The sequence below is a fragment of the Macaca thibetana genome, chromosome 7, assembly GCF_024542745.1.
Source record: "Macaca thibetana thibetana isolate TM-01 chromosome 7, ASM2454274v1, whole genome shotgun sequence".
Taxonomy (NCBI): domain Eukaryota; kingdom Metazoa; phylum Chordata; class Mammalia; order Primates; family Cercopithecidae; genus Macaca; species Macaca thibetana.
The window spans coordinates 98,517,148-98,542,504 of NC_065584.1; the positions used below are offsets into that span (position 1 = coordinate 98,517,148).

Here is a 25,357-nt window from a genome sequence, read left to right on the forward strand (position 1 = left end):
CTGCCACGCACTGGCCCCAGATGGGGCAGCCTCCGGCTCCAGGTTCAGACCCAATGTGGTTTCACTGATTTGGATGAAGTTGCCTCCTAACCTCTGCCCTGGGCTATTGAGGACCCCAGGGGAGCGCTTCCTAACACCTTCTCATTGCAGGTTTGAGAGAAGCAGCTACCGGGTTTCCTTTTGACCATCCTCTGGAGGTAAGAGGCAGAGAGTAGTGCTAATTTTGCACAGAAAAGCTCGTGGCTTGAGTGAACAAATAAGAAATGATCAGCACCAGAAATGAGTGTTTAGAATGAAATCCCAATGTTGCCTGAGTGCGGCCAGGCTGGGATAACTCCCCCATCAATTCTATTGATTCCTTTAAAGTCACCAACGCTTCATAACCCCACCAAGAAGGCCCAAGAGAAAAAGAATCGTGTGGCTGCCCATTAGAAAATTTAAAGCACGAAGCAAGTGTCTGCAGAGGCCCAGTTAGCTTCCTGCAAGCTGCAGCTCCAAATTGGCGTCACCCCAGTCATTTCTGTCCCTCCGGAGTGTGAAGTCAGAAAAGCGCAGGCTCCACTCAGGATCACAGAGATGAAGAAAGGAGCCTCGGAGGTAGCAACGTCTTATTCAGACTCAACATGGTGTCTTTCCAGGTCAGAGGCAGCAGAGAGAAAAAGACTAAGGGAAGAGTCTTTTTGTAAGCAAACAGCCGCTTTCACTGCTCCTGGCCAGCCCCTAAGAACCTTCTCTGAGAGAGTGGTGGCCCACCTCCGTGGCAGCAAGGCTGACTGCATTTGGCATTCATGAAAACTCTAACAATGGGGGCATTCACCCTGGAAAGTCTGGAAAGAGAAATACTGACATTCACAAAGAAACAGTGGGGGTGAAATACCCGATGGACATAAATGCCCATCTTTAAGCCTAGAGTTCCTGATGTTATTGCCTCAAGTGTTGAGTTTACAGCAGGCCTTCTCAGAGCCTTCATATGCTAATATATCACTTATGAATTTCCACGAGGATCACAGTGCCTACAGTGTTCCAAGCTTATTCGCTGAGTGAGTCCCCTGCCATTACACGTCCCGTGCCTGTACAAATGCAGGAGGACCAGCTCTGACCTGTTGGCCCCCAGAGGAGGCCACTCAATGAACCCCCATTGCTTCTGGCATTCATTTGCAATTAGGAGTTCACATAGAATCATCTAGGGGGCTTTGAAAACATCCAGATGCTTGGACCTCTTCTCTACCCACGGAATCAGAATTCCTGGGCTGTGGCCCACACGCAGGGTGGTTCAAGAAACTCCACAGGTGCTGACTCAAACTCCTGGCTGGAAACAAGGGCTCCTCAGATAAAGTCCAGATACTTCAGAAGGGCAATGCTAAGGCTTTCAATAACTCATTCATAATTTCACGAAAGCCTCCACGAGCAGCTTCAGGTACCAGGAACTGCTGGTGAGGAAGCGGCCCCTAGTCTGCCTCCTAGCATGACCTTTTCTAAAACCAGACGTCTAGCTCCCAACAATGTCTTGGGCATTCCTGTCCATGTGTCTCTGCTTATCCCTGTCCCCCATCCCAAAGTTCTTCTCTCTCCATCCATGGGGATCCTGCTCATCCTTCCAGATTGGGGTGAAATGCTACAGTCTTTAAGCTAGTATCTCCAAGTTCCCTCTCTCTGGTCCTCAGTTCATTCATTTGAACCTCCTGTGAGCCTTTCCACTTTCTACCCTGTATCCTGGAAGCATTAGCCAAGTGGCCACAGAGTTAATGTGAATAAAACAGTTCCGAGTCACATGTCTGAGGAGTATGAATCTCAGAGAGGGTCAAACGGCACACAGGTTCCCAAAGTTATTTGGCCATCTAACCATTTCCCCATCCTTCTGTTATTGCTGCTGCTGATTTGTTTTTCCCTGAGCATCTCAAGGGACCCTAATTGGGAAACGCTGCCTTCTAATTATTTCCTTCATTCTTTCACTCAACACACGCTCCAGGAATATCAACAAAGTGCCAGGCATCATGCTAGGCACCCTCACATAGTTTGTCTCAGGAGCTTTGCTGAAATAACTTGAGAAGTGCAGCTGTAGCTTATCTATGGACCTATCCCTCCTGTGCTGTCCACAGCAGGTCCCCTATTAATCAGTATTGATGAGAACTTAAGCCAGTGACCAGTCTGGTCTGTGGGGACCTACAAAAACAACTCCTGTGACATGGCAGAATGTAAATCACAGCCTGGCACAGGATTCCAAGCATTTGGGAGGGCAGATGGTCTCCTTCACCATGGAATCAGGAAAGAAAAAGTTGAACGGGAAATCCACACACAGGAAGAACATGGTTCTGAGGACACAGTGCATGATTTAAAAAAATGCTCAGCTGGTTAGCTGGCAGAACAATGACTCTCAGATCACCAGGTTCCTCATAACATTATGCTGAAAGGCACAGGGTTTTAATTAAGAAAAATGTAGCAGAAACTGACAGCTAGATGGTAATGGATGGAGGAGGCCAAGGTGCAGAAGCATGAGGTGGGTCCTGTGGCCAGGCATGAGCTGTGGAGAGGCATGAGCTGGGTCCTGTGGCCAGGCAAATCTGTGGCTCCTGCTGAACTGTGAGAAGCACAGTGGTGGGGCAGGGTGAATGTGCTCCCTGACCAAGATGTAAAGCACCTGCCAGAAGATGGGTAACTGACAACATGAAGCCCAAAGTCCCCAGGGCAAGTCAGTTTTGGCTCCAGGGCTGGCACATCCTCTACCATTCAGCAGCCAGGGTGCCAGGAGCAGATCCTCTCCAACACAGGTAGTCACGTGTGGGCCGGTGGTGGCACTCAGAACACCTGAAGCTCTTGCCAAGTCTACGTCCATGGATTGGTCAAACACAGGCCAAAACCCTGAGTGGGAAGTAGGAGACAGGGGAGCTTTAGGGAAAGCAGCAATCCATTTACTCCCTCCCCTATCAAATAGCAGGCACTGAGCCTCTGCTGTGTACCAGGACACGAGCAAAAACAATTGCAGTCCCTGTGTTCATGAAACGTACAGCGTAAGTGAATAAAGGAAAATTATTCACGCACATAAAGGAAAATTACGATGTGCCTTGGAAGGGGTACCACCGGGTGGGGAAGATGTTCCTAAGTAATGACACATGAGCTGATGTCTGAAGATGAAATCAGAATTCCAGTAGAGGGAACAAATGCAGAGTCCTAGGAGGAAAGGAGCCTGGGGTATAAGGAGAACTAAAAAGAGGCCAGTGAGGTGGGCGTGGAGGGAACAGGGCATGACTGGCATGAGAAGGGTTTGGAGGGACTCAGTGATCATGGAAGGACTTTGCCTCCATCCCTTAAAGCAAGAGGCAGCAACTCGATCAGATGTGTTCTGAAAAGATCACAGAGTGGACAACAGCCTGGAGGGCCCAGGGCATGCTGGAGTGTGGAGTGTTACCTTATAAATGTTAACAAGGACCCTCAGATCAACAGAGATCAAGAGCAGGCTGGAGAGAGATTTGGGTGGCAAAATCGGCTGAACTCCATGATGGACTGCATTGCTGGAGGGCAGGCGAGGTAACAAGGACCCAGGAGGATCTCAGCTCCTCAAAAGGTGAACCTTCTCTAGAGCTTGGGTTCTGCATGGCCTCTTTTGGAGGGGGAGCAGGCTGCAGAAGTGTAAGTTTCTCAGACACAGGAAGGGCTTTGTTACATGGGCCCCAGCCTGATTCCCTTTCTTTTCTTTCAGCAGTTTATGAACAATTTAGTGAACCCTCACAGGAAACAGGGGAAAGAGCACAGGATTATGGAGTCTGGAAAACTAGGTCCAGCCCAGCCACGGGAATCTGAGTACCTGGTTTAACATCACTCAGGGATCAGGACAGAGGTTAGCAACATAAACACCCCATCAGCCACCTGTGGGGGCCAAATGGGAGGTTGATGCAAGAGCTCTGGAAATCATAACTCATCTCCTAGATTTGGGTGGTGGCTTTAAAGACTCTGAGCCTGAGGCCCCAGCCCTGCCTACTCAGCCGGCACCTGCTGGCACCTGCTATCTTTTCTGGGACAGGAAGAGACCACTTGGCAGTCAGTGTGAAGCGCTCAGAGACAAGAGTGCTCAGCTTTTGATTGCCCTGCTCTTTCAGTGATCAAAGGCAGGACTCTCCCTTTGGATTTTAAACCTCTGGTGCGATTACACTCATCCCAGCTAGAAAACCTGGCAGAGGGTCAGGACAGGCCAATGCTCGCAGGGAGTTGGTTCTTCCCTTCCTCTTAGGCTGCAGCTGTGTCTGGAAGACCCATCATTTTAGGGTACATCTGTGCTGTTGCAGCCAGCAGCTGGAGTTTTAGTACACTCTGCTAAGAAGTCAGTTAGCACCTGCTGACGCCACTTATTCTTTAAGAGAGTGTCCGTTTACTGTCAGAAGTGGCAGCATAATGCCATGGTTAAAAAGACCGACACTGGAGCCTTCGCCCGGGTTCAAATGCCTTTCCTTTCTATCTACAAGCCTCACTTTCCTTATTGGTAAGTGGTACCAATGCCTCCTAAGGTACAGGGATGAAATATAACAGGGCACAAAAAAATCATTACCTGCTATTTGTGCATGTGTCCACGTCTATACATACATGCAGGCTGGCAAGAAAGTATTCACTTATTACTTCATTCAACCAGTATCACCTACATGCTATGCACTGTTCTGTGCGTTGGAAATGAACAGATGAACTACAGCTTCATCCCTGGAAAATGCATAATCCTTGGGCAGACACAGACAAGCAGAGAGACTGCCATGGTAATGTGTTCACAGGTGCTCTGCAGGGATTCTGGGGACCTCAGAGGAACGCAGCTAACCCAGCACCGGGTACACAGGGGCACGTACACAGAGGGGCTTTGGGGGGCTTCCTGGGGAGGTGAGAACAGAGTCCAGCCCAGAAGTGAGCTGAAGAAAGAAGGGCATTCCAGGGAGAAACAGCAGCAAACAAGAGATTGCCTGATGCATTCCAGGAAATGTACAGAGCTGGAGGGAGAAGGCACATGGACATGCGGCTGCAGAAGAGACCCTTGTCACGTCCATCAAGGCCTCTCAGGGCAAGAGACGCCGGAGAAAACTTACAATGAAGCACAAAACTGTGGAGGTGATATTTAATACACTATCTGATGGTGATACTGTACATTTGTCTATTACAGTCCCTGAACTTCTTCCCTCCAGGTGTAGCCTCTCACAAGCAATTCTGCAAACTCTGAGCATTTGCTAGATTCAGCACACTAGGTGCAGCCTTGTCCACACACGGCTTACCAAGTAGGAAAGGGGAGGAAAGGACACGAGAGGATGAACGTGAGGTGTGTAAAAAACAGGCCATCCAAAATGCGAGATCAGGGAGGAGCAGAGCCAGAGCCACGTCTTAAAGGAAAAGTTATTTGGTGGCACAGCTGAGAAGTAAAAATGTGCCTTGGCTTGGCAGGCCCCCACATCGGGGAGATACTGGAGTGTAACAAACCCAAGTAGTTGTTCATCTGCTTTCTGCATGGTAAGATGGTTATGGGGCTGTTGCTATAAGATGGGGACTTCCAGGCTGACCTGGAGCAAGACTCTGGGCTTTCCGTCTCTCAGCTTTGGATAAGGGTTGCAAACCCAACTGATGGCTGACTGTTGGAAGCAGATGTCTGAAGCCTGCTTTTTATAGGGGAATGCTCTGAAAATCGAACCACAAACTCTAACCCCCATATCACCAGAGCTTGGTTTCCTCATCTAGAGACAGGAATAAACAGTGATACTGACCTTACACAGTTTTGGTAAAGACTAAACCAGACACCACACGTGAAAGCTGAGAGGAGTTAAGTGATGTGGCCAAGCCTGCATGATTAAGAAGTGACTGAGCAGGCCGGGCGCAGTGGCTCAAGCCTGTAATCCCAGCACTTTGGGAGGCTGAGACGGGCGGATCACGAGGTCCGGAGATCAAGACCCTCCTGGCTAACACGGTGAAACCCCGTTTCTACTAAACACATAAAAAAAAAAAAAACTAGCCGGACGTGGTGGCAGGCGCCTGTAGTCCCAGCTGCTCGGGAGGCTGAGGCAGGAGAATGGCGTAAACCTGGGAGGCGGAGCTTCCAGTGAGCTGAGATCCGGCCACTGCACTCCAGCCTGGGCGGCAGAGCGAAACTCCGTCTCAAAAGAAAAAAAAAAAAAGAAGTGACTGAGCTGGATTTTAACCTAGGTGGGTCTGCCTCAAAGCAGAGAGCCCCATTTTCTCCCAGGAGCAGGGGAAGACTTTCTAAGTTCCAGAGAAAAGGGGCTGGAAGGGCTCTTCTTGGTGTAATGCCAGCTCTTCTCAGCGCAATGCCAGCTCTTCTCAGGGGCCTTTGCTGTCTGCAGAGCACAGCAGGGGACACAGATTGATGGCCAAAGAAGAAACCCATTTGCAAACTCAGACAAAATGGATGAGAAATTGCAACATAGAGGTTTTAGGAGCAATGTCAATTCTATGTATACATGCAATGCTGTTCAGCTTATTTACATCCACAAATGTGTAACACACTGCATGTATAGCACTGCATTTGAAGCGTGGGTTTCACAGGATGCAAACTGGATGAAGGGTTTTGGAATGCCAGGGAGCACTGCATGGTGCTTTTGGTGGAAAAGCTCATATAGCAAAAACGTGTGTCTCACATGGAGAAATAAATCATATAAACGACTGTGGCCCCACTTCATGCACTGGCACGTATAAAATGTGTTTATTAGCATAATAGCTCACTTCACTGTATTTTGGCTCTTAAGGAGTCTTGTAGAAACACTTTCTTCCTTTCCTGTTGGGACATCATGTTAGTCCATTATGGACCAATTGCTTCTGGGAATTGTTAATTCTAAATTAAAATCATTAACCATCAGAAGCGAAGCCTGTGTGTATACAGATTACAATTTGTAATCAATATGGCCTCGTAGGTCCCAGACTCGTCTACCTGACTGTGTACTTGTCAGCACAACGGCAGCTCACCCAGAGTGCCTGCTTATCTTGTCATTGCTTTGACCTTGCCTATTGCAACCTAGGAGAATATAAGTTCCAGAATATAAATCGCTTTAGTCTTGGCTGTGCTCAGCATCTAGTAGGGTCTCAGTAACTACCAATGGATAAAACAAATGAGTTAATGAGCAACTGCATCATGACCCAAGAATGCTGAAGCCATGGTAGGCCTCAAGAGTTGGCTCAGCTCTGCCGCTGACCCTTCCCTCACCCGCAACTCATGGCCTAGGAGCGGTGGGCTTCTCTCTGTCTCTTTGCTGCATTTCTGTAACAACCTGTATTGCTTGTTATTGCGGTTCTCAAAACACTGGGCTGCCTTTGCTGACTTACAGGCCTGATTCTACGTGGGATGGTGAGTTCTCTGATGGCACCATTATATCTTTTTCATCTTTTTATTCCCAGAGATGAAAGATAAGTGATTACTAGTGCAGCTTTTACAATCAGAGCCCTTGGGAAACAGGGTCATTATTCGGAGGTGGGGAGCGACTTGGAAATGCTGTAGTTGCCCAGGGCCAGGATGTCCTTTGAAAGCCACACTCTCATACCTGCCCAATTTATTCCTAGGGGTCTAGTTACCAGGACACTTTCTATGGATGGCTGTTCTATTAGGGGAGTCGCAGGCATCACTCTCCTGCTACTAGGGGAGTCGCAGGCACCTTCCTTGCCTGGGGGCGGCTGGAAGTGAGCCTATTTTATTAAGCACACATGCATGGGGACGGGGGCATTCCAAGCCAAGGCAACCTTAGAGGACACAGATTGGCTGGCCTTCTCATCTACCAGTGCATTCTGGAACTTAAATTTTATAGATGATTCCAAATTACAGCATTGGTAGAAACCATTGTGGAACACGGGGCCAGACATAACATTAGGATATTAAAATTGTCTCTCTTCAGAAATAACACAAGTTCTTCAGATTCCTCATGGACTAACAGGTACGATTAACAGACAGTCTTCTGCAGCAGTGCTTTCATTTTCGAGACAGCACTGGCAGTGAGGAATTGTGTTATTACAGTTTTACATTCGTGGAAAAGAAGCAGGGGGGGAGTTAATGATTGCAGGGCTGGTGAGGAACAGAACAGGGGGCTGAGCACAAAGCAGTTCAAGCTTCTCTCCACGAATGTCTAGCATCTCCATAGAAGGCGCACATTGTTACACAGAAGTTTAGTAAACAGACTTTGACTGCTAGGAAATGTCTAAAGCACAGGAGGACTGCATGTGCCACTGCGGAAGTCTGATCCGGCTGAGTGCCTCATTTCTGCACAGAGGGGACTGGCCATCTCCCTTCTGCATCCCAGCTTCCCTGGGAAGTAGTGCCTGACCTTGCTCCTGGCTGCATGAGCCCACTCATTTCTAAAATCCAGCAGGACTTCAGGGGAGCTGAGTAAGGAGTCGTGTGCATTAAGGAACCCCACACATACCTCGCCTGATGGTCGCTGAGCAGCTTCTGAGACTGCCAGGCTACATTCAGCTCCTCGTCATTTTCCTCATCTTTAAAGGATTGTGCTAAGATGGAAACAACTTGGGGGGTGGCGGGGAGCTCTCATTCTCATTCTGCATCACTGTTTGTGCTTCACCATTTTTTCAGAAAAGTTGCACATTTTTCTTTAAAAAATGATAGCAAGAGCTTTGCTGCATTCTAAAGTGTGACTGTGTCATTAAGACTGGGTTAATATTTCTTTCTTCAGGAAAACCTCTCTCATCTTTAGTGGAGGCAATGAAAGGACAAAGTGAATCTACAGAAATGTACTTTGGAGTTGGCTTTATTTATTTATTTATTTATTTATTTATTTAGAGATGGAGTCTTGCTCTGTCACCCAGGCTGGAGTGCAGTGGTGCAATCTCAGCTCACTGCAACCTCTGGTGAGCTTGAACCCAGGACTAGGTGATTCTCCTGCCTCAGCCTTCCGAGTAGCTGGGATTACAGGCACATGCCACCAAGCCCGGCTAATTTTTGTATTTTAGTAGAGATGGGGTTTCACCATGGTGGGCAGGCTAGTCTCAAACTCCTGACCTCAAGTGATCCACCTGCCTTGGCTTCCCAAAGGGCTGGGATTATAGGCGTGAGCCATCGCGCCAGGCTGGAGGTGGCTTTTTAAAGAATGCTGATATCAGGCAAAGGAAGCCAACTTCAAAAGTCCTTTATTGCTTCCAGGGGCTTATAGGTGGCCTGAAAGAATTCAAAAAAGCTCCACAGAATATTTTGCTTCCTTCTAAAGACATTTACGTTTATTAAATGTCAGGTCCTATATTAACCACTGGGTCCCTTTAACAAATGGTAGCTACTTCATTTTTGTTTTTATTAAGCAAGTCAGGTTATTTACTTCTCAGGAATAAGTTAAGTACCTGGCTGGTAGAGGCCAGCCATGCAGGCCAATATTATTCTGCCTCCACCAAGTCCCCAAGCACCCCAGTCCTGGGTGCTACCCCTTCACTCATCACCCCCATCCCAATCCCCCTACTGTTCTGAGCAGAGGCAGATGAGGCCACTTTTACCTCTCAGCTGCTGGAAACAGGAGGCACTGCTGTCTGGCTCCAGGGGGTGCCTCAGGACCCCATTGCTGGGCTTGGGCCTCTCGTATTCTCTTTCGGGGAGCATGGCCTGCTCGCTTTCCATGGCGGGGTCTGAGTGCGGGGGCAGGGACTGTGGAAACCCAAACATCAAGAGGGAAGAGAAGAAGAGTAAGGCACCGCAGAGCAGAAAGCCACCCCACCAGGCTCCAATCCAGCGGGGGTCATCCGGAGTGATGTCCAGGTTACCTGCAAAGGGAAAGAGCACAGCTTAGTGGAGAAAAGAAGGCTGCACCACTGGGGATTTTACTGAGAATCTGACTCAGTTGAATAGAGAGGGCAAAGGCTCTAGAAATGACCTGGGGTTGGGAACAGTGGCTGCCAGGCTACGAAGCCTATTGTTGCACATCAGCAGTTCTGTTTCTCTCAAAGCCCAAGGCTGATCACATTCCCTCCTTAATTTTCTTGTCTACCCTGTGTTTACATCAGTCTAAACAAAAACAGTGAGAAGCCAGACATTCTCTGAATTTAGGTTAAAACTGACTGGCTTGGCAGAGCTGCCAAGGTGTGCTCAAAGAAACACAAGGGAGTGTTTATTGTTCAGAGGTAGATTTTCATCAGGTATATTCACTCTTGGCTTCCAAAAAGCAGCTCATATGAGATCCCACTCAAAGCCCCACTCAGTGTCTTAAATTAGGTTCACAGCTCGTCAGGGGAGGCACACAATAGGGTTTTACAGCATGGCCTCTGAAGCCAGGCTGCCTGGGTTGAAGTCCTACCCCTTGCTCTCTGTGTGATCCTAGGCCAGTGGTTTGAACTCTCTCTGCCTCAGTTTACTGATCTGTATAACATCTATGATGATGGTAGTACTTAGTGGGAAGATTAAATGACCACACCAGACATAAAATGCTCAGAACAGTACCTGGCACATGCTGGGGCATCCAGATGATGGTAGCCTGTTATTTATGGTGAGGGTCCCTTGTTTCCATGCTACTAGTGGAGAGGTTAATGCCAACCTTGTTGGTGGCCTGTGGCTTGGCACCAGCTCTCTAATACAAAGCTTTGCAGCCAACTCATGTGCTTAAAGGTGCTATGCATGTGGTTTGGTGGCCTTGTACCACTATTTGATTTTGCCAGCTAAGTCACAAGAACATAAACTTCAGCTTACCCTTTGGTACAGTTTTTTTCTTTCTCTCTCTTTACAACTGCCTTGCACAGCACGGCTCCCAGGCGAGCTGCTTAGAAATGTCTCTTTGATAACAAACCACGCCCCTGGAACACGGAAGGAGAACTGGGGAGATCTGGGCAATGGTGTATGAAGTAGGACCAACAGGGCTGCAGGCCTGGACCAGATGGATGGGCAGCTCTGGGAAGAGTAATGACCGCAGACACCAGATGAACACTTCAGCATTCATAAAATGCTCTCCCTGAAGACTCCTCAGCTAGCATTAATGATAATGCCAGTCATCATTTATTGAGGGTTTCCTCTGCACCAGGCATTAAGCAGAGCACATTCTTAACTGTTCCAGCCAACCTTCCCCATAACTCTACAAGGCAGGACTTTTATTATCTCTATTTTCTATAGATGGAGAAACTGAGGCTTAGAAAGGTTAGGTTCCTTGCCCAGGTTCACGGGGCTGAAGGACGGAACAAGGTCCACGCTCTCACCTTTCTGTTCCACTGCCCCTCTTCAATGTCTGGACTTTGTTTTGGGCTCCCTATAGGGCCTGAGGTGAATGATCAATTCCTGCTCTTTGTGCCATGAGCCTAAGGCCGCCAGCTCTTCCAGTAAGTAGCAAGTGGCCTTTAGAACACTGGTGAGTCACTGTCCTGGAGACGCTGACATACACTCAGCAGCAATAACAGCACTACGATGGACCAGATGTTTCTGCATAGCTACAAGCTAGAGAGGGGACAGTGTAAGCTTTGAGAACTTGGGGTCAAATCCCATCTCTGCCACTTACTAGCACGTGATACTGGGCAGATTACTTGCGAATCCCAGCTCTGCCACTTACTAGCATATGATACTGGGCAGGTTACTTACCCTCCTTGAGTCTTAGCTGCATCATTTGCAAAATGAAGACAGCTTCAACCTAGAGTGGTTGCAAGGATGACAGGCAATGAGCAAGAATCACCTGATGCATAGTAGGCTCTTTATATAGAGAGTAGATCTTGTTATTTGCACTTTTATGTACATATATGTATATAAATGAGAATCTCAAAATAGGGATCTTTTTAAAAGGTACGGCATGGGAAAACACAAGGTGATCTTGAAAGCATCTTTATGCAAATGAGGGAAGACACAAGGAAGTGATATTGCCTCTGGTAGCTGAACAGGAATGTTTTCACTAGTCACTTACTGTGTTTCTTCACCTGCTGCCAAGCAATGAATGAAAACAGAAGACAGCAAAAGGGAGCTGAAGTATTTCCTCCATTATCTCCAGGCTCCATAAAGGGGGAATTGAAAAGCTGGCAGATGTGAGCTGGTAAAGAGAGAGAAATCCTAGCAGTTGTTTGGGGGAACAAAATTAGAAAAGTCATATTTTAGTTAGGAATTTAGTGACTCTGTTGTTCTATGTGTGAGAAAACATCCCAGGGAGAGGGACAGTGATGGGGGAGGTGACGGTTTGTGTGAACATGTCAACTTGCTTCCTGTAGGTATGTGTATGTGTGAGGAAAGCCAACATTGGCTCAGTTTGAAAGACGGGGAAGGGCACGTCACCTGTGTCAGAACCAAAGCCCACCTGCCACCTGGGCAAGGACAAGAGACGGGGCCTGCGTGAAGGTGGCATACAGCAGCATTCTGTAGATCCCAGACACTCATCACTGACTATTTTGGGAAGTATTGATTTTTTTCTCCATTTCAATTATCCGGAGCACTGTGGCAGACACAGAAATAACATGCAGAGGGAAACCGCTCAGCTGTAGAGTGTGCTGCCCTGAGGGCGGGGGGAGGCTTGGTGACTTTGATCTAGGAAAGACAACTAACAGTTGGACCTGTCTGAAAAATGTCCTACCTCTGTCCATCTCTATAACAAACACTATTTTTTCTTTTCTTTTCTTTTTTTTTTTTTGAGGCGGATTCTTGCTCTGTCGCCCAGGCTGGAGTGCAGTGGCGTGATCTCAGCTCACCACAACCTCCACCTCCTGGGGAGGTGATTCTCCTGCCTCAGCCTCTCGAGTACTGAGATCACAGGCGCCCACCACCATGCCTGACTAATTTTTGTACTTTTGGTAGAGATGGGGTTTCACACCGTGTTGGCCAGGCTGGTCTTGAACTCCTGACTTCAGGTGATCCACCCACATTGGCCTCCCAAAGTGCTGGGATTACAGGTGTGAACCACTGTGCCCAGCTAACAAGGCATTTTGGCTAGTTATGGTGAAAAATCTCCCTCCACCTGCTGGCAATGATCTGTCAATGCTCTACAGATACTGTTTCAGTACTAGAGATATTGAGGGAGAGTTCTCTGTGTGGCTGGAAGAGGACAGTGTGGTAGATGTTATTAGTGTCCTCCACCTCTGATGTCAAGGAGGATGACACCTCCTCACTCTGTCAAGTTAGGTGTCACCATAAGCCACAGAGATTTGCCTATGACATGTGAGCAAGGGGGTTATGTATCATTTCTGGATGGAAGTGTGTATGAGCTGGTGCATGACTCCAACCCCTTTCCTCCTAAGATGGTATCTGACAGGCTACAATAAACGAAATGTTCGTGTTGATCTGCATTGGATCTAGCACAAAGAAGAAAGAACCATTTAGTATTCTAAGCTGCTGAGATTTGGGAGCTGTTTGTTACTGCAACATAACCTAGTCTACCCTGACTAGTACAAAAGGTTTAGGAAATAAAAATCCATGTTCTATAAGAACAGCCGTCTCAGGCAGGCTTGACATAGCAAAGTATTGTTTTAGGTAAAGGTAGGGAGGAAGGCTTGAAAACCTCTTTACTTCTCTATTTGGTTCTAGTTAGTGTCTTAACTTTAAAAAAACGGCTGCAGTTTCAGCCTTCTGGCAAGGGCTGCTTTCAGTAAGATGCCCAGAACAAAACTGAAAGCACCAATCTGTTTCATTTACTTAGATACATTCAATTGCCAACAAAACTAAACACATGGATGAAGAAAGATGTTGAATAAAATGAGGTAGAGACAGTATCTCAGGCTGAGGGAACAGGCTGAGCCAAGGTGTGGCACACTCAGGGGACTCTAAGTGAATAGGCTCAACTCCCTCATCAAGCCACTAATCTACCCCGTGGTCATTTCAGACAATGAGAACAGATGCCATTTCATTCTGAGGGAAGTCTGGTAAAGGGGACAGGAGAAAAGAGTTGCAGAGTGGAACAAAGAGAGCCATATACTGGGTGTACCATGATGGAAATGTCTGTCATGAAGCCAGGCACACCTTGGACTTGTCTTGACATAGAAGGTTTTTCTATGGTGTAGAAGGTTTTTCTCCTTTTCCAGATCCATTTCCCCTATTTATTTATTTATTTATTTTTGGAGATGGAGTTTCACTCTATTACCCAGGCTGGAGTGCAGTGGTGAGATCTCAGTTTACTGCAACCTCCACCTCCCAGGTTCAAGCAATTCTCCTGTGTCAGCCTCCCATGTAGCTGGGATTACAGGTGCCTACCATCATGCCCGGCTAATTTTTATTTTTAGTAGAGACAGGTTTCACCATGTTGGCTGGTCTCAAACTCCTGACCTCAGGTGATCCACCTGCCTCGGCCTCCCAAAGTGCTGGGATTACAGGTGAGAGCCACTATGCCCAGCCTTACGAGATCCATTTTTCTAACCCTTCCACTCTTTGTGTCTGACTTTTGGGTTGTTCTTATTTGTTGCTTGTATTGGGTAAGTTGAGAGTTGTTGACAGCTGTTTACTCTTTCTGCCAAAGGTCAACTGAACTAGGGGGCTCACTGAGATTTCCACCCATTTCCAAGATCAAATGAAAAGTCACTGGAAATACAGTTAAACCAGTTTAAAACTAACCAACCAACCCACCCACAAACTCATGAGGATACCTGAGATTGTGAGAAGAGCAGATCAAAGCAAACTGGCGACATTTACTTCTTACTCCTGGGACATATGGACTTTTTTTTTTTTGTAGTTCATTGACCTATTTGTTTAACCTATGTTGCCACACTTTTGCTATGGGACTCAAGAATTCTAAGAGTATCATTAAGTTACAAACCTAATTAGAAAATGGAGACAGGAAGGGGCTAAGGCTGGAGGGTGGTATTGAACATCTAGAATCCCAGCCATTGGGCTAATTAGCCCAAAATGAAGGAATCTAGCAGTAGCAGCCAACCCTCAGGACAGCAGAGCAGGAGGCTCTCAGTCTGTTGACCTTTCTTGTGAAGCAAACAGATGGCCACATCTTGTTCCAGCTGCCAACGCCATGCAGCCTTCTGCGAGCCCTGCTGGTGTGTGCCTCAGGACAAGTCTGCACGGATGTGCTGGTGAGGCTAGGTCATCTCAACAAGGCCTTTGTCCACGGAAGGGAGCCCCCTTCTGGCTACATGCCTGGAGATGTTTCAGGGAAGCCAGCTGTTCTGTTAAGAGTGGGGCTTTGAGGTCAGACAGGCCTGGGAATGAATCCTTGCTCTATCCCTAGCTGTGGAAACTGTTAACCTCTCAGATTTCTTATTATAAGTATTTATTGTGTGCTTACTATACACCAGTCATTGTGCTAAATGCTTTGCATGAGTAGCTCATGCCATCCACACACAGACTCAGGATGTGTGTGTAATGTCCCCAGGATCACAGAACTCGTATGGGGGGTAGTCAGGATTCAAATGGAGTCTGATTCCAGTGCTTGAATTCTTAACCATTGCATGATAATGCCTCACCTAATAGTAGGATCTACACTCCCATAAAAATGTGCTGAGGCTCCAATGAGGCAATCTATGTACAGCTTTAATAAGTGACCAATTCATGGCTGCTGGTATTACTAATCTTCTTGTAATAAACCCACATAGTTAAGGCTTGCCAAGGCAGTGATTAGATATGTATTCTGTTACCAAGTCCTTCTTTTCTTCAAGGTCCTGTTCTCACCTGGGGTTCAGTTTAACAAAGAACCTAAAAAAGAAATCCTGGAGGTACCATCATGTCTTCCCCCAGCTCTCAGGGGACAGAGTTATTCTCCCTGAGCTGAGGAGCAAAGGGAACCATGTAGGGATCAAACACGGATGAAAGATAGCAGCAGACACAGCCCATGTCTAAGTGGAGCCAGTTGGGACCTCCAGGCAAGGTGCCCCGTGGGGGTTCTCACCCCAGAGCTGGCCCATGTCTACAACCAACCCTCCTTGGCACCCCCAGCTGCATCTACTCACAAGTTTCAACCAGGCTTCCTCACTGGATTCTCCTTTCAATGTGGGCACCAGGCTATGTGGTGGACGCCACCTTCTCTCCTCCATCTACCCCATAACGAGGGCCCTCTGTGGACCTGCCTTGCCGCTTCCCCACAAATTTCAGGCTGCTGCTTTTCCTGGACCCCAATCTCAGTGGGGACTTAAGAAACATGTGTCCGTGTGTGGCCCTCGTCTATTAATGCCTACAGTGATGTTCCCATACATTGGACAGCCCTACAGAAGAGTACTGCTTTAGGAAAGCAAGGAAAAGATAGGGGAGGCCCTAAAGAAATTAAGAATCCCTTCCTCAAATACAGCCCAAATCCACCCCCAGGCGGCAAGTTTCAGTCACAAGATTAGAAACAATAAAAACTGCTGGAAACTACAGAATTCTGTGGCTGACTCCCTAAATAGGATAAATGATATTCTTCTGCCCTCTACTGGTAAAGAGCTGCACCAACCCTCATGGTGCCTATGGGAAGGACGCAAAGATCATGACTGACAATGCACCTTGCATTCTTTAGAAACAGAAAGAGAAGTCCATTATCAACTTGGTGGGGAAGGCTGCCATCAGCGAGATGCCCACACAGGACTGAAAAGAGCCCACCTGCCTTACATCCATGTAGGCACCAAGTAGCCAATGAGACTGGAACCATGGATCACACCGCTACACCCTGGGCCTTAAAGGGCAAACAGAGATGCTGAACACAGTAAGATGGAAACAGCATTCCAGGCTGAAGGAACAGCCTCAGCGAATGGAGGGAACCGGGAGTAGATGGGCTAAGCCTCCTCCAGCCATCTGTCTACCTGCTGGTCATTGCGGGCACTGAGAGAAGGTGCCGTTTCATTCTCCTAAGAGAGTTTGGTGAGTGCAATCTTCACAGGCAGGCTCAGGAGATCTGGGTTTTATAGAGATACATTCCTTGGATTGGGGACATCCCTTCCCCTGTCTGTGACTCAGTTTCCTCATTTGGAAAATGAAAGAGTTGGAAAGGAATGATGTCTGAGGCTCTTTCCAGCTCAGATAATCTGGTCATTCACAGGGTTTTGGTTCAAAGGCCACCACTGATACCACTGAGGGCAAAATATGCCACCTGGCCACTTTGCTACCCTTCAAGGTGGCTTCCCCATTGTATCAGGAGAATGCCTCCTCTCTATCCCCTCTGCTGGCCCTGTCTTGTGCTGCCTTGGGTGCAGTGGTGGAAGCTGGCCTGTCTATACGAACAAGATGGAAACCGACTCACTTCACATGTCCTGTCTCTTCCCAGCCCACCCCTTACCGCACTCCCTAGGAAATGGGTTCAAAGGGCCAGCCAATGGCTACAAAACACCAGCACTCAATCACCTTCTGAACAGACTCAGCACTTTAAAAGTATAAATAAATAAGGCTGCCTCTGATTTTTTTTTTTCCACTTGGAATCTGTAACATCATTAGCTACAAGTAAATATATCAGTGGGATTAATGGAGTGAATCACAAAGCGACTTGATTGGATTTAAAACCACATTATTTCTTTGGGGTGAATTAGTAAATTTAGCACTGTCAAGAGATGATGGATTGAGAACCCGGGGACTGAGAATTCTTATTGATCCTGAGGATAGATCGGCATGAGAAGCAAAGGCTGGAATGGCTTCTCACCCTCTGTTTTCAGAGAGAAAGGAAATACAGCTTTGCTACATGCTAAACTACATGTAAATATAGTGTTCCTTTTCAGACACAAGGTAGAGATGTGACTGCACATGGTAGGCAATGACCCAGATGGTCTGTAAAATCCCTGCTGCCTGGTATTCCGGTCCCTGTGTAATAATCCCTTCTCTTTCGATAGTAAACCTGAAAAGTGACTAGCTTCTTCTTTTTTTTTTTTTTTTTTTTTTGAGATGGAGTCTTGCTCTGTCACCCAGGCTGGAATGCAGTGGTGCGATCTTGGCTCACTGCAAGCTCCGCCTCCCGGGTTCACACCATTCTCCTGCCTCAGCCTCCCAAGTAGCTGGGACTACAGGCACCCACCGCCACGCCCGGCTAATTTTTTGCATTTTTAGTAGAGACGAGGTTTCACCGTGTTAGCCAGGATGGTCTCAATCTCCTGACCTCATGATCCGCCTGTCTCGGCCTCCCAAAGTGCTGGGATTACAGGCGTGAGCCACCGCGCCCAGCCAGTGACTAGCTTCTAACAAACAAAATACAGCAGAAGTAATGAGATGTCACTTCTGAGATTGGGTTATAAAAAGACTGTGGCTCCTGCCTCAGGTGCTCTCTCTCACCTTCTCTTGGGTTGTTTGGTTCAGGGGTGTCACGGTGAGGTAGCCCCCTCTTGTGGGCCCATGGCAGTGAGCTTGGAAGTGGATCCTCCCCAAGTTGAGCCTTGGGATGACCCAAGACCAGGTTGCCACCTTGCAACACCTTGACTGCAGCCTCATAAGAGACCTTGAGCTAGAACTGCCCAGTGATGCGGCTCCTGTATTCCAGACCCACAGAAAAAAATATGAAGAACTGCGTGATAAGAAATGTCTGCTGTTTTAGGTCACTCGGTTTGGGGTCATTTCTTATGCAGCAACAGGAAACCAATACACCACGTGACTTGCTTTTGTTGATGAAATATGAGGGGAAACATTGTATGTCATTTCTGAGTAGAGGTTTCAAGGGCCAGAGTAAAACTGGTTTCCTGCCTTGGTAACTGTGCAAGCTGGGGTCAGGATGGAACTTCTGTGAGCCTGGGCCCGGGGCACTGGGAATGCTTACTGATCCTGAGAACAGATCAACAGGTGACCACGATGAGCCAAGTCTCCCTGACCCCGACACTGCCGACCTACCCTGCACATGTAGTGTGACCAAGAAATAAACCTTAGTTGTGTAAAATCACTGAGGTTTTGGGACCGTCTGTCACCACAGCACAGTCTAGCCCATCGATCTCGCATCCCATTCAATCCCACAGTCATGGATTGGGGAATTCAGGGTCTTCTGAGACTTGCACTTCCTGCTAAGAACACAAGTTCTGATTAAAATGGTTTTGAATGTGGATATTTCCTCACAAAGGCCACCACAACAGTGTCTTCTAAAAGCATTTTCCAATATTCTGTCTCACTGACCCCTTTCGTACACTTGCACTTCCAGAACACATGCTCCAACTCTTAGTTTGAAAAGTAGGATCCTCACATAGGTTAATGGGCCACCACTCAATGAGCATATGCCAAGCATTTCTACACAGACACTCACATTAAATTCTTATCTGCCAGGCAGATATAATTATTGTTACCCTTTATTTACAGATAAGGAAAATACAGATTTGAGTAGTAAAATCAGCTACTGGGGGTTATTCAGCCTCCAGGTAGATGTTGGCAGAACCCAGACTTGAGTCAGGCCCTCTGAACCAACATTCATGTTCTTTCAACTAATCTCGGGTGAGCCCCAGGTACAGAGGCAGGGGCATCAAGACTGTCTCTGAGCAAGAAGGTTTTAGAACCCACAGGCTGAAGCCGCATTTATGAGGGAGGAAATGCTTGTGGGTGGAAGGTAGATATCAAGATATATTCCTTACTTGTGTCAATGAAGACTGCATCCACGTAGATTTTGGTACAGAAAGAGCCCAGGATAAACCCGCAGGCTGGTCCAAATACCAGCATCGTGAACAGGATTCCTGAAAGAAGATGATAAAAAAAAAAAAGAGATTACAAAACAGAGGCTATTCAATGAGCAAGATCACCAAAGGTCAAGGATATTATTTTACATTGATGAGATGAGATGTCTGCTTTTACAAATGACATTAGGAATTATTCTAAAAATCCTAGAGGGGAAAGCCTGAATTTATAATTTTTGGAAACTCTATGAAAGCACTGTATATTATGCTACAATGCTATAGTATTTTGCTAGGTTGCTTTGAAATTTGTGTCCTTTACTTTTAGAGGACTTCACCCCACATCAAACATATTAAAATATATCTGCATCTATCATTAAATATTTTTTCTGCAATCCACACTTTCGAAAAGACTTTTATAATTTTGCTTTTACATTTATTTGGCTTTATGTAACTCATTTAATCTGTGGTTGGCTAAGATCCCTTGACACCCATTGTGCAAACTCAGGAATTTTTTGTGAAGTGAGGATAATCTATGCCACAAATTATTTTCAAATATAATAAAACGTTCTGACTCTGAAATTTAGCAAATAGCAAAGTTCCCACAATGGTAAATATCTAACATTTAGTTACATATTTATTAATTTCAATTCTTCAATTTCTCTCCATGTTTTGAAGTCATTATCTGTTTCCATTGTTGTTGTGGCTATAACAGCTGTTCAGGAATTAAGCGTTTCTGTAGGACCTGAGAAGATGGCAAGTTCTGGGTAGTGCTTAAGTATCGGATGGACACAATACCTGGTATTTTACACAGAAATTTTAGGACATTCCGGGAAAAGTACTGATCCCAAACTCAAACCCACAGGCTGTATCTATTTAAATTTCAATTGGGTAGACATTTCTTGAGCACTGATAGTTCTCCAGGCCCTGGAGGCAAAAATAAGAGTCAAGAAAGCGGCTCTTCCCTTTAGAAGCTGGCCATCTGATGAGGACAGTCAGTGCATGGGTAATTCCAACCCAGGTAGCTCCAACGGTGGGTGCTAACAGGCCACACAGGCACCTGAAGAGCAGGGTGAGAGATGAATTTCACAGCAAGGAACCTAAGCCCAGTGGACGGTAGCTCTCCAGCCTAGTCTGTTCATAGGGGTAGATCAACTCACCCTAAATTCTCTTGGTGATGTTGTGGAACCAATCACATATTCATCCATTCAGTCAAGTTTTCCTGAGCTCCTTCTATGTGCCAAGGACTATTCTCAGGGTTGGGGATTCGATGCTGAACCAAACAGTAAAAAATCCTGGCCTCGCTGACTTGAAGCTTTCCCTCCTCTGAAGTCATTCATTGACTTAGGGTGGGGAAAAACAACTTAAACTACACAGGGGAAAGCAAATGGTTTTAAATACTGGGCAAAGGAAGCCACGTGATATAGTTTGCATGTTTGTCTCCTCCAAATCTCATGTTGAAGTGTAATCCATAATGTTGGAGGTGGGGCCTAATGGGAGGTATTAGATCATGGGGCTCACGAATGGTTCAGCACTGCCCCCTTGGTGATGAGTGTGCTCTCAGTTCACACAAGATCTGATTGTTCTGATTGTTTAAAGGAGTCTGGGACCTCCCCTTCTCCCTCTTGCTCTGGCTCTCACCATGTAATGCGCCTGCTCCCCCTTTGCCTCCTGCCATGACTGGAAGCCTCCGGAGACCTTCACCATGAGCAGATGCCAACGCCATGCTTCCAGTACTGTCTGCAAAACCCCAAGCCACTGGAATCTCCTTTCTTTATAAATTACCCAGCCTCAGGTATTTCTTTATAGCAAGGCAAGAACGAACTAACACATATTTATAGACAGGAACCCAGAACCCTGAAGCAGTCACTTAGGAGATGTTTGATGAAGGAAAGAATGAAGAAAATATGTTTTATATCACAGGAACAGGGCTGAGTCCACCCTCAGCAAAATCCTACTTGGATGTGAAGAAATGTAGAAGTTCCACTGTTTCCAAATAGTCACTCCACGGCCAACCAGAAACTGCAGAATCTTATTTCTGTTAATAAGCTGCATTTTAACAAATGAAAATGTATCACTTTGGAGAGGAGTGACGTTCACATGATTAGCACATTATCTCTGGTTTGTCATAATTTTGATTAAGATAACCAAGCACACAAAGTTGGGGGCAGGGGATGTTACTGGAAAAGATCTTTCGGGGATGGACTAGAATTAGGGGGGCTTTATTTAGTGGGGTTGTGGTTAGGGAGCAGAGCAGCAGGAAGAGGATCTGAGAAAGCAGCAGGAAGTAGGGGGCATGGAGAGCAGTTGTCCAACTCAGGAGCGGCACCCATGCTAAACCCGAGAGATTCCTGCAAAGTCCTGAAGCCAGTCATATCCTCCCATCCAGGCTGCAGGCTGTGGTAATCCATCAGTCAGAGTTACAGGCACTCTAGAGATGGCTCAGCAAACAAACTCACGGCTCAGGCCTTCCCAAAAGAACGGGACACAGAGCACAGGAATACAATTCTCTTGCCAAGGGTGCTGTGCCTACCCTTCTGATTCACCATCTGCTGTGACTCCCGGCACCTCCCCCATCACCCACAATCATAGGCCTTCTTCCCTTTAAATAAAACCCCCAAGCAATGTATTCGTCACTGATCCATGCCTTACAGACTGAAAAATGAGAATTATTATTAATACTTAATAGGTCAAAGGACAAAACCTTCAGAATCCTTGGAAAAACAGAAACAACCCAACAAGCTGAAGATGTTGCATATAGATTGTGCTGTTACCCCCATGCTTGGGGACAGTAGACTTGAAAGAAAGACAGTAGACTTGAAAGTGAGGACTGGCCAGACATCATAGCACAGCTGGGGTCCCAGGCCTTCTGCCCTCTTGCAGAGAAGGAGAGGTGTCCCTCAAGCTTCTGGCCTCAGCTGTCCACAGGAGCCCCACAGGGCCCAGATGGGCCAGTGAGCGGGGCTGGTAGCTTGAACAGGTAACAGCAGTGGCCTGCGGTGGAGACACCACACCCTGAGGCAGCCTCTCCACCAAATTCCTCTATGAGAGGGTGTGGGTTTCCAGAGTTTGGATTGTGGCTTTTTCAAGGTCCTGTTCTCATCTGGGTTTCAGCTGAACAAAGATAACCCTAAAAAGGAACAGGACAGAGTTGACAGGACCCCATGCCAAACACCAGACACTGTGCACATGTATTTTGGTATAAACAGCATCTTCCTCCTCAGGCGCAACCTCTAGTCACTTTTCTACATCACTCCTCCTCACATAGACCTCAAGGTAAACCTCCACCTGCAATGCTGGTGGTGGGATGTGGGAAGTGCCTTCAGAAATATCTTAAGACAACAACTGAAACGAACAGCTTCAGAGGGCCCAGGTGTGCAAGGCAGGCTCTGAGCTAACAGAACGGTTATGCTGAACTTGCTTCCTTGGTTTCCCCCTTGATTCATCCTCTCAGGCTGTGATTTTGTTCTTGCTTTGGCAAAGCCACCTCGAACGTTCTGCCTGAATGGAGGAGCGGCATATTGCCAGGCACTGAGATGCAGGATCCCTGTTGAATGAAGGGCCGGCGCCTCCAGGTACAGAACCCTCTGCAGCGGCCCGGTGCTGCCCCCTGCTGTCTTCCAGGTTCATGTACGTCGGTGGGGAGGAGTGCCTCGGAGTCCCTAGCCAGGCAGCCCTGAAGGCCTTCTGTGCTACCACCCTGGATAATAGAAAGCACTTTACATGCCTAATCTCCTGGAAGCCATTCAATGACCCCAGGGAGAAGTTTACTGGGCCGTTTCACGGGGGAAAAACAGAATCTTAGAGTGGTTCAGCACCTGGCCCCAGCACATTGCTAGAAAGCAGCACAGTGGGAAGGATTGCTGGGGTTTTCTAACCCCCTCAGGGAAAAGTCCAGGTAAGAGTATGAACAGCCTGGGTTCAAATCCCAGTTCTACCACTTCCCAGCTCCATGAACCTTTAGGCAACATATATTTAACCTCCTGTCCCGTGCCTCAGTTTCTTCTTCGGTAAAGTGGGGGTAACAATAGATCGATGTCATGGGGTTGTGCTGAGGACTGAATGACCTCCTATTTGCAAACCTCTTAGAACAGTGTGTGGCACACAGAAAGACCCAGGGAAGGGTTTGTTAAATAGACGACACTTGTGTCTCTCCTACAACAGTGAGGGCTGGCACCCTCCAGGGTTCCTAGTCCTTCTCTTTCCAAAGCTCACTACACCCTCCATACCTCATTTCCTAAAGCTATCTCTGGGGGAGAGGGCTGGAGCTGGGAGCAGGCTAGGCCCAGGAAGGAGTTCTTGCTGGGAAGCAGCTGAAATCTCAAGCCTCATCAGTGTGCAGACCAGACGGGCTGTCTGGAGTCCACCTCACTGTTCTGCTGCTTGCCAAGCCAAGCACAATGGGTTGCTAACCCGGCCTCCCAGGGATGAGACGGCTGGACAAGGAGATCAGGGGCTGAATGCAGTGCCCCTCCATGGTGATCTAGCTCTGGCATTCTGGTCTGTACACAGGCCTTCAGTGAATTATATTAACACAAATCTGCAGTTTATAGGCTGTGTGCTGGGACACCATTGAGTACTGCAGTGAACTCACAAGGGTAAGGCAGAATACTGTGAGTTTTTGAGGGAAACATAGCAATACTTGACATCTCTTGGACATGTGAATCTACCATCCCATGGTAGCCTATGGTTTCAACACTGGATTTCTTTCAATGACATCACATCTTTGATCCATCACAATTTGAATCCAAGGTTTCAGAAACCATGCATTTGCCAACAGGACACACATCCCATTAGTAAGCAATTATGGTTAAAATATATATACATATATATATTTTTTTCTGTTGATATGTATCATGTTTTTCAAGCAGTTACTCTATGTTGTTACGATGGAAACACTTATTAAGTAGTATGAACCTAAATACTTGATAAACAAAACTTATTATTTCTTTTGGACTCAGGACGCTGTGAACCAAGAAAGTTTGGGACCCTCTGGTGCAAATTGCCTGAGAAGCTTATGATCTCAACTTATGCCCAGATGATGAAGAGTTTCTGCGCATGACAGATTAGTCCAAGTATAGACTATGGCAAATTCCTTAAGAAAATGATCTCCAGCAAGACTTCCCGGTGGTGAGTCTGCCTTCTCCCACACTAAACAATCTTTACATTTAGCACCAGCCACCTCTGGACCCTGGGGAAGAAAAGATAACTTGGACAAGAATTTTGCCCTCAAGAAGCTTGCTATCTTATCAGAAAGACTTTCCACTACTCTTAGTCAACAAATACCCACTGAGAACCTTCTACTTGCTAGGACTATGTTAGTAACAGTGAACAATATGGGACATGGCAGTGAACAAAACAGACGAAAACCTCACCCTTGTGGAGTTTGAAGAATGGCAACAAACACAAATCTATCATATGATATCAGGAGCAGTACCAAGATGAGAGTACATGATGGCGAGGGGCTAGAGAAAGACCCCACCCTGCACCGAGTCCTCCACACCATGTGCCACACGTTGTCAGATGCGCTTTAATAAAGCTGGGGTGGCTGGGAGCGGTGGCTCACGCCTGTAATCCCAGCACTTTGGGAGGCCAAGGCAGGCAGATCACAAGTTCAGGAGATCAAGATCATGCTGGCTAACATGGTGAAACCCTGTCTCTACTGAAAATACAACAAATTAGGTGGGCATGGTGGTGGGTGCCTGTAGTCACAGCTACTCGGGAGGCTGAGGCAGGAGAATGGTGTGAACCTGGGAGGTGGAGCTTGCAGTGAGCCAAGATTGCACCACTGCACTCCAGCCTGGGTGACAGAGAGAGGAATTAAGGTTGTAGATGAAGGGATTATACTGGAGAGTCCCCATAGGCACAATCTCATCACAAGGATCCTTTAAATGTGGAAGAGGGAGTCAGAGTCAGAAATGGGGATGTGATGGCAGAGTGAGCCAGAGAGCTGGCATGAGAAAGAGCT

The 25,357-nt window shown here is 47.1% G+C and overlaps 1 protein-coding gene across 4 annotated transcripts in view; it reads right to left on the reverse strand.

The window, feature by feature from the left end:
• SLCO3A1 (solute carrier organic anion transporter family member 3A1) overlaps positions 1–25,357 on the reverse strand; it is a 324,947-nt gene that overhangs the window by 55,215 nt on the left and 244,375 nt on the right. For all 4 annotated transcript variants that reach the window (XM_050798035.1, XM_050798037.1, XM_050798036.1 and 1 more), the window contains exons 3-4: positions 19,354–19,452; positions 9,460–9,723 (exon numbers count right to left, since the gene is read on the reverse strand). In XM_050798035.1, the coding sequence (XP_050653992.1) occupies positions 9,460–9,723; positions 19,354–19,452 (363 nt within the window). The remainder of the gene's footprint in view (positions 1–9,459; positions 9,724–19,353; positions 19,453–25,357) is intronic.